Source organism: Varanus komodoensis, unplaced genomic scaffold (assembly GCF_004798865.1).
Source record: "Varanus komodoensis strain SLA01 unplaced genomic scaffold, ASM479886v1 scaffold56, whole genome shotgun sequence".
Taxonomy (NCBI): Eukaryota; Metazoa; Chordata; class Lepidosauria; order Squamata; family Varanidae; genus Varanus; species Varanus komodoensis.
In genome coordinates this window covers 1928475-1943120 of record NW_025336169.1, presented here as the reverse complement: position 1 = coordinate 1943120, position 14646 = coordinate 1928475, and the positions used below count along the sequence as shown (strand labels likewise).

The 14646-nt window shown below is 51.5% G+C and overlaps 1 protein-coding gene across 1 annotated transcript in view; it reads right to left on the bottom strand.

The window, feature by feature from the left end:
* The window catches only part of RBM19 (RNA binding motif protein 19), a 95691-nt gene that overhangs the window by 32450 nt on the left and 48595 nt on the right, over positions 1-14646 (bottom strand). Inside the window, exon 22 of the mRNA XM_044448931.1 lies at positions 4495-4600. Coding sequence (XP_044304866.1) covers positions 4495-4600 — 106 coding nt within the window. The remainder of the gene's footprint in view (positions 1-4494; positions 4601-14646) is intronic.

Here is a 14646-nt window from a genome sequence, read left to right as displayed (position 1 = left end):
GCAGTAGGGATACGACTGAGAGCAGGAGGAGGAGAAGGATGTTGGCGGCTTGAGTTCGTAAGAAAAAAGTGGGAAATAGATCAAATAAATAAAAAAGGGCATCTGGTGGTATCGAAGGACACACTTGCCTGAACCGGGCTCAGAGTTTCTTTTGTTTGGCCAAGCGCCTCAGGGATCTGTTTGGGTACGTCTGCAAATCCGAGTTTGTCAGTGCCTCCCCTTTTCTTTCCGAGTGCCCCGCTCGCCGATCCACGCCACTTGGCACTGATGCCACCTAAATTTGGCAATACGGTTACGCGGAGCTGCTCTATCTTGGCTGCTCGGCATGGGGGAGCCTTCCCTCTCACCTATTTCATGCACTTTATTGTCTTTGCATTCACGCATGGGTGGGTGGGTGGAGGGCTTGTTCTGGGCTCGCGTTAAAGCCCCGCAATGCATGCAGCCACGGAGGGGGGTGCATGAAGAATCCGTGACCAACAGGGCAGCCCGGTCTGTATATGGCCCTGGATGTCAGAGGTCCCAAGAGCCTTGCAGGCATGGCTGTTCCCAGATGCATGGAGGGCGGGGACCGTCTGGGTTCCAGCGCGGTGGATGCCATAGATCAAGGCAGCGGGCCAGGGAATGCCCCTCCCAGGGGGGCCATGGCTCACCAGGCCTAAATGCTCTTAATTTGGTGGACAGGGCCTCTCTGCCTCTCCGTTCCCTCTTGCCCTATTAAATACTCGGCCCAAAGAGCCCAGAGGCAAAGCCATTAGTGGGACACAAAAGGCCGACAACATTAGGCTGTTGATAGATTTCCCATCCTTCCCGAAAAGAAAGCGTTGTCAAGGGTTCTGGCGGAAGACGGGCCGCCGCCACGCCAGCTGAGCTCCTGGACGAGGGCCGGGCTTCGTTCCTGAATGGGTGATTTTCTTGCTTTGGAGAGCAGCTGAGTTTTTAATGCCGCCTGACATCAGGCACAGCTCTGGGGACCCCCAGACTAGAGGCAGCTGAAGGCTGCTGACCAGTGCAGCAAGCCATTACCATATTGCCGCAATGCTGAAAGGCCTGCACGGTCGCCCTCCAGATTCAAAGTGCGGTGATATTACGAGCACTAAAAAGAATAATCATCGCTTTTCCATACAGCTCTACATTCAGTTCATAAAAAGCTCGACGCTTTCCGCCTCTAAGGGAGTAATCCAACGGCCCCCGGACACCATCAAGGGGAAACAGGATTCCTTGCATTCGGAAATCCAGTGCCGGAGGCAGGGCTCTGACCTGGGAGCTGAGAATGGGGCTCCTCCCACTCGCGAATGGCACAAAAGAATCCTGCTGCTGCCTCTCTGAGGTTGGTGCCTTGACCTCGGAGAGGTGGCTAAAGGGGTTTTCCTGTGCAAGGGAGAGGAGGAGACCTGCAGAGGCCGGGGCTCAATTTTCTGGTGTCTCCTGCAGCCTCTTTCCCTCCCCATTCAAAGTACCCCAAGTTGCAGAGCAGGTCAAGTGGGGAATTGAAGAGGTCCTCACTGCCTCTCCTGCTCGGCAGGGGACAATCGCTGGCCTCTGCATTTGGAAGCTGGCAGCTCTCGCAACCGCACCCCGAGTGGCTTAGGACCTCCCTGTCTTGCTGTGACCTGCTCTGAGATGGTTTTCTAGAAGAGAGCCTTTCGACGTCACCTCCCCTGGCAGAGGGCTATCCGGGCCCTGCAGAAAGGGCTTGCTCCCGTATTGCTCCCAGACCCTGGAATGCCCTTCTGCCGGAGTGAAGACTGGTCTTCACCCCGCCCCCCCCCCCTTGCACATTCAGCAGGGGCTACGGCCCAATGCCTTGCATGGAGAAGGTGTGGGGTGTTATCCCGGCAGGGAAAGCATCTACCTGCCACTCTGGCCAGCCACTGCTGCCAGCCACTGTTGGCAACACTAGTCTAGGCAGACCAGCTCTCCTGACTCACCAAAAAGACAGCTGGGACACCTTCTTTTAGCTGGGCTTTTTCAACTCTTATGTTTTGATTGCTCTGTCACCCCAAAGCAGAAGCTGTCTGAGCAGTTCACCACGATTCCCAAAACATGGACACAGATACAAGAAAAGGGGGAACTGGCTTCCAGTACACTAAATTTTAAAAGCCATTTAAAAGCTAAAATAATTTCAGTCTAAACTAGACCTGTTAAAAACAGCAGATGTAAATTAAATATCCTCCGATGCCATGAAATGCCTGGGAGAAAAGGGCAAAGTTATGGGGCGGTTTACTAATGTAATAAATAAATAAGAAGTAAGTACATTCAGGCTAGAAAAGGTGCTCCACCATTCCCCATGGTCCCAAACCATTTAAGACTTTATAGATTAAGACCAAGATTAGAATTTAAAAACAGCATTCCTTTTAAAAGAATCCAAGCTAATTCTTTTGGAAAATGTAGTTAAGTATTTGTTATTTCTTTAACCAATACTGAAAACCTGCATGTTTACATGGAATCCAAACATAAGCCTAGTTACGGAGTTTAAGGTTACTTTTAAGATCTGACTATAATTTTGCTTTTTATTTTTCTTACAAAACGCTTGATTGGTTTTTCCAGAAAGGTGGTATGGAAGTGTATAAATAGATCTGTAGAAAAGTCATGCCAAAAAAAAAAAAGACTGAAGGACAAAAACACATAGTGATCATCTCTCTCTTGGTTTGTTTACTGACTTTCATACATTCAGTGATTCTTGAAGAAAGACAGATAGGTGGGTCTACCTCCATTCATATGATCACACACATGGGCATTGAGGAAATTCCCTCAGCGGCAGGAAGGAAAATTTAGGGCCACGAAAGAAACATCACCAAAAATTACAAAAATGAAGATTAGCTAGGAAAAACAGACCAAACCAACAAACCGGGCTATAGATGCTCTCAATTTGGCAGGAAAAAAAAGGTGGGGAACAAGATAGGCAACACCTCCTAGTGGTCAAAGAAAGCAATTTGGTGGCTAATGCAAATAGGGGCAAAAGTTGTAACTACATACGTTGCAGAAAAACTATGTGATTAGCAAAGATGAGAGGCATATCGTTTGCAGTTCAAAGAGAGACTTTCCGAACAATGGTGTTTCTAATAAAATACTTACTTCACATCCAATAAAAGTTCTTAAAGCTTGAATAGAAAGTACAAGAAAGGGAAGCTAAAATGATCAGGGGACTGCGTCATCTTTTGTGCAAAATAAGAGTTTGGTTTCTTAGCTCAGAGGGGACAAAAACGGGGATTGCAAAAAATGATTCATAAGTCCTGTAAAAATAAAGGCCCAAACATCTCCCTTAATGCGTTTCACCTGGTAACCAAATTCATGGACTTTCTGCAGCAGTTTTAGAGACCCAGACTGGAAAAGGTTGATCCTATTTCAATGCTAATTTTACCAAGCTCGGCACTGGCATTCCATCCTTTCCATAGTTTTGTTGAAAATCATGCTGGATTCTGATCGAGCAGAGGATCTATTCAGAAAAGGATCGAACCAGTACATGAAGTCCATTTCTCGCAGAATGGAAACGGAATGGAGCTGGTGCAGTGCAGTGGTCAATGAACACTAACCTACCTCACAGGGCTGTTGTGAGGATAAAATGGTGCGGACGGACACTAACCTACCTCACAGGGCTGTTGTGAGGATAAAATGGTGCGGACAAGGGAGCCACCTTGAATTCTTGTAGGGAAAAAAAAGATGAGGCAAGGAAATAGTAAAGCGATATGCATTGGGGTGTTGCATCCTTCATGGGAGAGGAAAGGAAGCGCAAGCCCAGAGAATGTATTGATTCCATCCTCTACTTTGGACAAGGGTGGAGTGGAACTGAACATCGACAAACCTTAAAAATGGCTCTGCTGGGTTAAATGAAGCAGGGTGTGGTGAGGATTAAGCTGAAAAATCTCCTTGTGTGTTTCTGTGGCAGCGCATAGGTAGATCTGTAATCGTGCCCATTTCTGCAGGTTCATCAATAAAATGTAAGGTCTTCTTTCCCCAGTTGTGCAAACTGCCACCAGCTGAAAAAGCCACATGCCACCAGCAACTGTGCCTTGGCCTGGAGATGCTGAGGGGTGGGGGCAGCACAGAATCCATAGGGCTGCGCCAGAGAAGTCCAGCAAGTTTTCACCCACCCTGCATGGAATCTTTTTGCATCCCCATCGAGTCCAACACAGTGCCTGAGTTACCAGCCTCCGGCGCTCTATGCCCTCCCCTCCCCATCAAAAAAACACTGCTGCTCCCGAAGCCAAACCCAAGCACAGATGCCGAGTTTGCCACAGATCTCCCCTTGACTTGTGGTAAGATTCCTTCTACTTGCCTGACAAGATGAAATCAAGCTACGGCTGCGTGAAGCGGCCTTTTCCAGAGATGCCCAGATCGTTTATGCAGAATCGTGGATAAACAAATGAAGGATCAGCACAAAGGCAAGCGAAGTGCATCACCACAGAAAGGTTTGGCTGCTTCGAAACAACCTTTGCACCCTTTTCTCACAGGTAAATGTAAGAAGGGAGAGCCAGGACAGAAGGAGTGGCTCACCTTGGCATCTTGCTTAGTGAGGAAGTCCACAAAACCGAAACCACGATGCGTTCCCATTCCAACCATTTTCTTCGGCAGGCGAACCGTTTTCAACTCTCCAAAGGTGCTGAAGGTCGGGCGTGCGGGAGCAGAGAAAGGGGGTGGAAACAAACAAAGCTCATTATAACCCCAGACTAGAACACAGTCGGTCAGGTCACTCGTTGCAATTCAGGAAATGGCCTGTGGTGCAGCGGTTCAGAGCGCAGGCCTGGGATTCAGGCAAGCTGAGTTCTAGTTCCTGCTCAGCTGCACAGCCAAGTGGGTGACTCTGGGCCAGCCACAGACTCTCAGCCCAACCTACCTCACAGGGTTGTTGTGGGAATACGACGGAGAGCAGGAAGGGGAGAAGAATTACGCGTGCTATTAACCATGGGCGTTTCAGAAAGAGGACCGGTGTTTCGTTGCGGGGTTGTGAACTCTGGCTTGTTGAAATCATGCAAATCCGGCACTCTGAGTTGGGTAGTTTTGACAGGTCGTGGCAACAACGAGTAAGAGAGCTTCAGCTGCCGCGCGGTATAGAAATTAATTAAATAAATAAGAGGGCCCAAAATACATCACAACGCTGTGTAACGGAACACAGTTGCTGCAGAGCCCTCCAGGGTGCTGTGACGCAACAGGTGGCATGCAAATGTTTTAAATAATAAATAAAAGAGCCTTGGATGCAGATGCCTCAAGAGAGGGCTTTGGGGGCACGATGTTCAGTGGGTCGCACAGCTGGCAATCTAACACAAGCTTGTGCGGCTTTCTTTCTCTGTTAACCTCAAACTCCGCAACCAGAGCCAGGTGCAACTGCGTGGTGCGAGCACCAGGACCTATGCTTAAATTTTGGGAACAGGGTGCCTCTGAGCACAGACAAAGCCCAACGGAACTTGAAAAAATAAGGAATTACAAAATAAGAACACACTCAGAGGTTTGTCCTGCTCCTCCCCCTGCGAGCCTTCTTGATTTTAACAGCCCAAATTAGGAGGGGAACAGAAGGGGTCAGTTGTCACGATTCTCCGATGGCTGGGCATCCCCTGCTGATCTAGGGCGCAACACCCACCAATCTTGAGCTCCCGAATAGGAGACTGCTGATCTGGCGCAGCTGGAGTGTTGGCAGGCTTGTTTTGAACGGGATCACATGCATTTTGCTCTGGACTGGCATGCTCAGGTGTGCTGCTGAAAGGGAGGACAATGGCCACCTGTCCCACAGGGTACACTCCCCGTCTCTATAACCCTGGCAGAAATCCCGCGATAAAGCAGCACCTTTCCCCGCTGCCAAAAGCCAGCTGCCTTTCCCTGGCGTCAGGTCCATTTATCAACACCTACGTACAAATTGGAGACAATGAATATTTAATGTGGGCTCTGGCTGCCGAGGTGCGCTATTTTATCTGACAATCCCCACACGCGCGTGGCACAGGGCCGGGGGAAGCTGTCGGGGCCGGAGCGCGCCCGACTGGGAATCAACGCGGTAAAGTGCCGTAAACGCTCTCGTGAAATGATAGAAGCTAAATCCAGGGAGTTAACCCGCTGCACCGGCTGCATGACCAGGCATTCATCTGCTGAATTTCCTCGGGCCGCGCCGTGTGTAAGTGGCGTGTGATGAAGCCTCAAAATGAATCTGCACGTCTCTCTCCTCAAAGCGTCCCCCCCACCCCGGCCGCCCACCCACTCACAGCTTCCATTTCTCCTTTCTTTGAAACAGCGATCGAGGAACAAAAACAGAAAACAAACAAAAACCTGGGAGACAACGCAGCTTGGAGGATCCGTGCGCCGGAGCCAAAGCGAGCAGGGCATGCCAAATGTAGTCCTCAAGATGGAGGGGAAAAGGGGATAAACACGGGTGCACATGCCGGTGCCTCTTGCTCACAACCCGAGATTCTGAGTCGGGCTGTGAGTTGCAGCTTTTCCAGCAGCACCTGCAGTGCCCAGGAAGGCACCATATAGTCTACACGGGAGTGAACTGGCACCCCTTTGGAAGGAGGGCGACAGGACCACAAATGCGGATGCACGCAAGATGGCTGGCTGCGCTTCCAGAGCAGGAAATAGCAGCCTGCTTGCCTGAATGACGGCCATGCAAGTCGCCGCGCTGGGTCGGGCCACGTGGCCCGGCCAGTGCTGGCCCCCCGCTGTAGGGCCCTGGCGCAAGGCGCCCCCAGTGGGCTCTCTCGCACAGTGCACCGACCATCTCATCGCTGCCGCCACCAGCTGGCCGCTCTCCTCAGCCTCTCGCTCGTCACCGAGGTCGCCTGCTCGCTGGCCTGGCCAAGCCACCTCCATGTCACGGTCACCTCCGTGCTTTTGTGGATCAGAGGAAGACAAGGAGACACTCCAGGGGGCTCTTGTTGGCGCGCCCCTTGCCTGATGCCCAGCCCAGCCCACCGAGACACCAGCCCTGCTCACTGCCACTCGCCTCTGGGTGGGCTGGCAGGCAGCATGTCCATGTGTGGGGGGGCAGGCACCTCCTGCGCCGCCCCTTCCCCACCGCCACTGCCTGGGCCAGAGCGAGAGACAGGCGAGCGAGCGAGCAAGTGAGCGAGCGAGCTGTCCTGGCGAAGCGGATGGGCATCTCCTGCTGCAGAGCGGCTGGCCCTGCTTCCACCTGCCAGTTCCTGAGGGGGGCCAGCCCGATGGCAATGGGGTGCCCGCAGGCAGGGCTGGAAGGCCACCGCAGGGACCTGGTGGGGACCCAGAGGACCAGCTGCTTGACACGCTGGCCATGGCACTGGGGCGGGGCACCCCTTGTTGCCCCGAACCCCATGCTCTCTACCCCGCCTTCCCATCCCTACACAACTGGCCACACAGGCCGGGCTCAATGGGAGGTGCAATCTTCTGTATCTGGAGGATGCCCTGCTGGGGAAGGATGCTCTAAGGTTTCTACTGGAAGCCGCCCCGAGGCTTATGCGAAGCGGGCAGCATATAAGTTGTCTAAATAAACAAACAAACAAACTGAACCAAAGGATGACGAAGTCTTTTCTTTCCCATACCTTCTCTCTCCACCCTTTCCTCCCATACTCCCCCTCCTGGACCCTAAGATAGTCTTCTGCAGCCTCTACCCAGGACCCCCCTCCAAGGGAAGCGAGGTGGGCCGCTAGCACAGAGAGGGCCTTCTCAGAAGTGTGCCATGACCTTCCCAGAAAGGCTTCCTTGGCATCTTCGCTGCGCTCTTTTCAGCCCCTCCCTATGTTTCCGGGCATTTGAATCTTGTGGCTTTGGCTGTTTTAAATTCATTACCATCGTATAAATCGTTGTGCTACTGCTGGGTTTCATTTGGTGTTAATTTTTATTTTATACTGTAGTTTCAAACTTTTCTATGATGTCTCATGTTGTACTTATTAACTTGGATTGTAGAGAGCCAGCCAGATAGCTTTGGCTACGAGGCAGTAGAAAATGTAATAAAATAAAATAAATAAAATCAAGTGTTTTCCTTGTGATGTATTTTAGATGGTGAGTTCCTTGCTGCAGGAGTGTGTCATTGGGTATCCTGTGAACTATCGTGCATAGAAATAGCAGTGCAGAAATAATGGGTGTGAGATGCATTGTTGGATGGGAATGAATGGATGGGACCCACTGCCAGCCAAAGGCCATAGGCATATAAAGCACAGCAAGAAATACAGCCACAAACCAAGGGAACCAACCCCCCCCCACCCCAAGAAATGCAGGGTCCCTGATCCATCTGCACATTATGCCAACCCTGTAAGGTAGGGTTGCGGCAGCGGGCATCTTCGCATCCCACTCTCCGTCTAGGGGGTTTATTGCTTTCGTGGCTGACTCAAAATGTGCTTGAGAGCAAAGAGATGCAACTGAATCCAGACTCAAGTCCAACAACCCCACCAGCCCACAATCTACAACATGCAGGGCTGGTGAAGCGACTGGAGAGTTTGGCTAGGATCATGGACAACAATCAAACCATCATTTAGCCATGAAACCCACTGGATAAACTTGGCCTGAAGTCCTGCAGCCCCAACCCAGCCTTGCTACCTGAGGGTCCAGCTGTAAATGAAGATTAGCTGTGGCATGTGGAACGCAGGAGAGACAGGCCCCAGAGTGGGGGTCCCTTTGTCTTCCCCCGAGCTGGGGCCAGGGTGGCACTGAAGAGCGGGCTAGGAAGAATTTCAACAGGCTTTCCCGTTGAGCGGCAAAGTAGCCAGCCAGGGAGAACAATGGGGGTAACCAAGGACTCCTTGACCGGGAGGGAGGGGCAAGGACCCCCCTTTCTCCCCGCTGTGTTGATAATTAGAATCCATAACACGGCCATTGACATCCCTGAAGCTGCGAAAATGACGGGGAGGGAGGAAAGCTTTCACGCCCCCTCTCCGAGCCCGAGCCTGCCACTCACACCTCTCTTTTCCAATTATAATGTTCACCTTTTGAAGAGTGGGAGGGGGGACCAATTACCCTCTCCGGAGCACAGAGCGCCCTGCCTGTGAAGAATAATTCATGTTTTGATCAACACGGAGAGTTCTCACATTTCTAATTTGTTTTGTAGCATGGGATGGGGTTGGTCTGTGTGTACATGCAATGTGAGAGGCGGGGGGGGGAGTGTTTTGATGGGACCCAAAAATAATTATACTTTGTGCACAAGTCCCTATTTGTATGCAGATGGCTGGGGCTAGCGGGAGGGGGGCCAGGAGGATGCGCAGAATAAATGAGGAGGGGGAGCGCTCGGACACTCTGTGTGCGTGTGTGCGTGTGTGCGGGCGGGCACACACGAGAAGGGGCTTTGTGAGACCAGAGGATGCGCTGTCAAAGGCTGCCAGCTCTGTGCACTTCCTGGTGCAGTAAACAAACCGCGGCTGCCTTGAAAAGCGGGATGCGAGGCTCACCAGAGCAGGCACTTCTGCGAGGCTAATGATGGCGCCAGTCATGAGGCTTGCGTGGCCCTCCAGCGTCGGAGGCCGTGCGCCTCGGAGGAGCGGTGGGTGGACGGCGCACGCAGGGTGGCTGCCACGGTGCTCCTGGCCTCCCTCTCGCTCAGCCCCTCTGGGCGACTCTTCTCCCCCCGTCGGTCCATGGCTGCTCCACGCCGCACATCTGTATCGGCGCTCACAAAATGACTGCCGGGCAGGCCTTGCAGCTCACGGAGCACTCGTTCCCCAGAAGCCCGGCCGGCCAGGTGAGACGAAAAGCGACTCGCTCAGGAACTGGGTCACAAATCGCAGAAACGGTGCGGCTGAGCTCCAAAAGCACTTCTGGGGTCCCAAGCGAGCACGGTGCTGGAAGGCAGGTGTTGCTTTGCAGCATGGCAGCCTCCAGGTTCAAAAGAATGATTTTACAAATCAGGAAGAGGCAGGGAGGCTGGTGGGCAGCTTAGGACCACGCCAGGCACTTCCACAACAGGCTCTCGGGCAGAGCTCAGTCCTTCCCTTACCCAAGGCTGGAAATAAGCACGCAAGTTGCTTGCTTGCTTTTGTTTTCACCAGCCCTTTCAGAGGGAGGAGTGGGGTGACCAAATGGGCTGGCAAACGAAGAGCAAATAGCGACCTTTCTCTCTTCTGCCAGCCTGCGTTCTTCTGCAGGGGGATCAGCACATCTGCCCATCAGAAAACAAGCAAGCTTTCAAAGGTGCCTCCGCTTCATTTTCATCAAGTCTACAATCATAAGCTTACTCATGTAGAAGTACCATGTGAGAAATAAATAATTGGAATATTGAATTTTTACTTTGCCTTTTTCCACTGGGCAAGGAGCCCAAGGTGGCTGCAAGATCTCCTCCTCTCCATCTTATCCTCACAACAACAACCCTGTGAGGTAGGCTGGGCTCTGGTGACTGGCCCAAAGTCACCCAGCGGCTGAGCAGGGACCAGACTCCAGGGCGCCCCTGTCCTGTGCTTAACCGCTGCACCAACAAGGCTTAGTCTTACATGTGAAGCAGCATTCCAGTGCTACGACCGCATTCAGAAACATGGGGGGAAGGTGGCTGGATTCTAACTTGGGCCTATAAGGAGATGACAGCTTCCTACCCATGTGCACGTAACAATTCACACAGACTCTCTAAGAGGCCAGGCATCGCTGTTGGTGTGAAGGCTCATGTTATGCAATTGTGGCACAGTGGAACTGCAGATCTGGGTTCTAGTCCTCACTGTGCCAAGAAGCTCCATTTTCAGTCACTTACTCTCCACCAAGCCTACCTCACAAAGTTGTTGTTGTGAGGGTAAAAATGGAGTTATGCAAACCACTTTGGGCTTTTACAAGAGAAAACAGTTGGGATTGAAATGTACCATAATAACAATAGTCAAATCTTTGCATTCCACTCCTATTCAACCCTCCACCCTCTATGTTTCCCACCTCCCTGTGCATTCAGTATGTCTGAGATTCATGCATCTGAGGCAGCCATGAAAACATTAACTCCTAATTTTTCTGTTTGTTTTTTGTCCAAACATCATGGTCATATCAACCAAAAGCAGCGGAGCAAAAAACAACCCCCCACAAAAAAACAAAAAACCAACACCCCCCCACCACAAAAAATAGATGTATGTACACATGTACACACAGATAACATTAAGCAGGAATGTCTATCAAGCAAAACATCCAGAAAGCAGAATTAGAACCAAGACACTACACATAAAATTTCATAATATGGTAAAAATATCCGCAGTTATGCCAGTTCTGCTGCGAAAGACCAACAGGGCAACCGGGAACATGTCTCTGATGTCTCTCTTCTAGGTCTGCGTCTTCCTAAAGAGCCCTTCAAATTGTCTAAGCTAACCGGATGGACACAGAAAAGTTTCCAGCCAGCTCTGGAGGTTTTAAAAAGGCAATCCAGAAGTCGCAGATGGCAAATGAGCCATTGGAGGAGATCTGTGCGGCAATTGGACTCTTCCCAGTCGCGGGAGCGCATTTGTACGCTCAGCAACACGCACATGGCGGCACACGGGCTTGGAAGCAGAGCACTCACATACATGCACACAGGATGCAGAGCGCTCCCTCCAGAAATAAAAGCTTTTATTCGACCCTTTGTGAAAGCATTTCCCTTTGGTGTGACACAGGCAGAGAGACTGAAAATCTGCCCCACGCCGGGAACCGGCAGCACAAACCTTTTCTTGGGCAAACACCCCACGCCGCATGCCTTTCCTGGCTTGTCGGAATGCAATTCCCCACGTTTCCCAGCCAGCATTATGGTTGGAGCACATTTCCAGGGGCACGAGGTTGGGGACGCAGGCATACAGTTTGTCCCTGCACCACTTGGGCAATCCTGTCTCTTGTCTGTGTACACACCTGTCAGGTTACTTGCCGGCAGGGGACTGAGAGCTACCACCACTATTTTTAACATTTCTGCTGTCCTTTATATTTCCCAGAATTCCCTGGAGCAATGCTCTGTCAGGAACTGCAGGGCACTGTGGGAAATATGACTCTCCCAGAGGTGGCTCACAGGAGTGTGTGTGCGTGTGTGTGTGGGCTGTCAACAGTGCTGACAGGCCCCGCCTGAACCCTCCAAGATGCCCCAGGGAGACACGGCTGGAGGGCCTGCCTGTGGCCCATATGACAGGCGAGGCCAATCGTTCTGTGAGCAGAGCGCTGGAGAGAGGTGAGAGGATGAGGGAAGGCCCGGAAGCAGCTGCAGGAAATCAGGATGACCAGAGGGAGAAGCAGAGGGCTGAATCCAGCACTGCTTCTCTCTCTGCGGGTTGGGACCTTTGTGCTGCCGACACCCGTCCGTAGCCAGCCCCTGCCCCATGCACTCTCCAAGTTTGCTCCAGAGGGTTGGGGATTTCCTGGGAAGCCTCCAGAGGAGATGTGGTGGTGCAGCTTCCACCTGCAGCACCAAGATGTTAGCTCCTGAGCTTTGGGAACTGAGGGGCAAAGAGAAAAGCAGGTGGGGTGGGAGAAAGAGAGGTTTGCAACAGGGAAAAGCCCACGTGATCTGGGGGACACACTTACTTACTACTGGGAATCTCCGCCTGGTAAACTGATCTGGCTCAAGCTGGGGTAGCAAATGAGAGGCTTTGAGGCTCCCTCTACTGCAGGAGGCACACCTTGGTCTGCGATGCCGCCGCAAGCCAAAAAGACGATTCAGCTGCCCCTTGAGCTCTCCTGCTCCAACAGGCTGCAGCTCCAGCCGGGCGTATGCCCAGGCCATCGCAAGCGGCCCTTTCCACCCTCGATCCATCGTGGGGCCAGCGTGGCACCCAACTCCTGCCCCTCCAGGCTCTGCTCCTTTTTCTTCTGCTTCCAGAAGACCACCCCAGAATGCCCCGTGATACCTTCTCTCCAATGCTCCTGCCCCTCTCCTAAATATATTGATGTTTTTGTGGACCCAGAGCAAAAACTGCCTTTTGGAATTCTTGGTCGTGGGATTCGGCTCGCTCTCCGTTGTGTAAGGAGGGAGGAAAAATGTCCCCTCCCCCATGAAATTGGACTGAATATTCATTAGGCTCAAGGGCATGGGGATGGCATGCACACGGCCGCTCTTCTCAGGTCTTACAGCCACAGTCAAGTCCATCCATTTGTCCATTTCCCACAAATGTGTTCGGATAGAAATGGTTCACTGACGAAACAAGCCGGGAGAGTTTAGGGTTGCGCTCCAGCCATAAAGGCAGGTTCTGGGTCAGGTGCCTGGAGCCATCTTGACTCAAATGCCTTGCTCTTGCTGCTCTCTTTATAACTCAGAGAGGCTGAGGATATTCTTCAAAATTAAAGCCTGGCCATTCACGTTAATTATTATTATTAATGCCATTTCATCATTATGTCATTTACGTTAATAGCACAGGGTTCTCCAACCTCCATTAGTAGCCATTCCAGCAAGCTGTTCTGGGAGAGAAAGTCAAACAGGCCCATTCCACTGGCCCTGTTGAGATATGACTTTTTCCTCTTCCCTCCCCATCCCTTTTCCTTGCATGCCATCTTGTTTCAGATTATAAGTCTGTGGGGAAGGAGTGATCTGGCTTACTGATGCAATGATGGCCATTTCAGAAGCTTTGCAGCTGCAGAACTGGATAAAAATGCTTTATATAAATACTCATGCAAGCAATTGTCAATCAGACCCAGACACAAAACAGCCTAGAGACCACATTAGATAAAAATATAGAAAGAAGAGCCTACACTACAAGGGAAAAGATAAGGTTACCCTTGCTGAGTGCTGTTTGAGGCAAAGCACTATTGATAGCATCCATTTGAAGGCTACGAGATCTTGAGAGCCTCAAAGAAATGAAGCCATTAAAAAAAAAGAACGAAATCACGATGGAAACTCTGAGAATTAAACACTTAGATACTTGACACTCAATTTTTTTTAAAGTGCTCCTTATTTCAGGCAGCCAAAGCTCTATTAGAGTCCGCAGATGGCCAAGCCTTTGATGAGACACGCCTCCTAATCCCAGCACTGGATTGACGTGCTCCATCTAGCAAAATGCATCTTTTGCTCTGCAATTGTTCTCTCGCTAACCACTGCGAGATAGCATCCCCCCCAAACTATCCTTGACCATCCATCGCCTTGCCCAGACTGGCCGATTACACGAAATAACAGCTCCTTTTCTTCACCTTTCTCTGGCTGAAGGAAGGGGGCTCCAGCAGACGGTTTTTGCCCCTGGCTCCAGCCCTGGCAGCCCCACCCCCTCTGGGAGGACCACATGGCAGAAAGCTTCCCCCTCGCCGCAACGCATGCCCCCAGCTCCCCACCCCCCTGCCCATGACTCTTTCGATGACTCCGGTTAGGCTAATCCCATTACAAGAAAATAACGTGGATAATTCAACCTAATGAAATCATTACAAGAATGCGGACAGCCAGAGGTGGACTTTGAGAGCTAATTTAAACCCCTTCACCGCCATTCTCCTCTGTATCTGTAGCAGGGGGAAAAAGAAAAGGGAAAGCAAGCCCTTCTTTCTTGTTAGCTCAAAATCCGGTTAGCGAACTCGGGGAAATCGGCTGCCACAGCCTCTTCCCTCCTCCCCACCCCACTGGTACTTTCCGTATTACTATTATCGCTGTCATCAATAACGTCTCCTTGGTAACCTCCGGAAAAAAATAATGAATGAATGTGCAGGAGAGAGGGCAGGAATGGAATCTACCTTCAGACACGCTCCAGCAGGTCTATTCCTGCCCGGACGAGGAGGGAGGTGGTGGAGACGTTCTAACATAGCCAGGGCCCACGGCATTTCCAGCCTGCTGAAGCCCCCAGCTGAACCCCCTGAAAACATGGG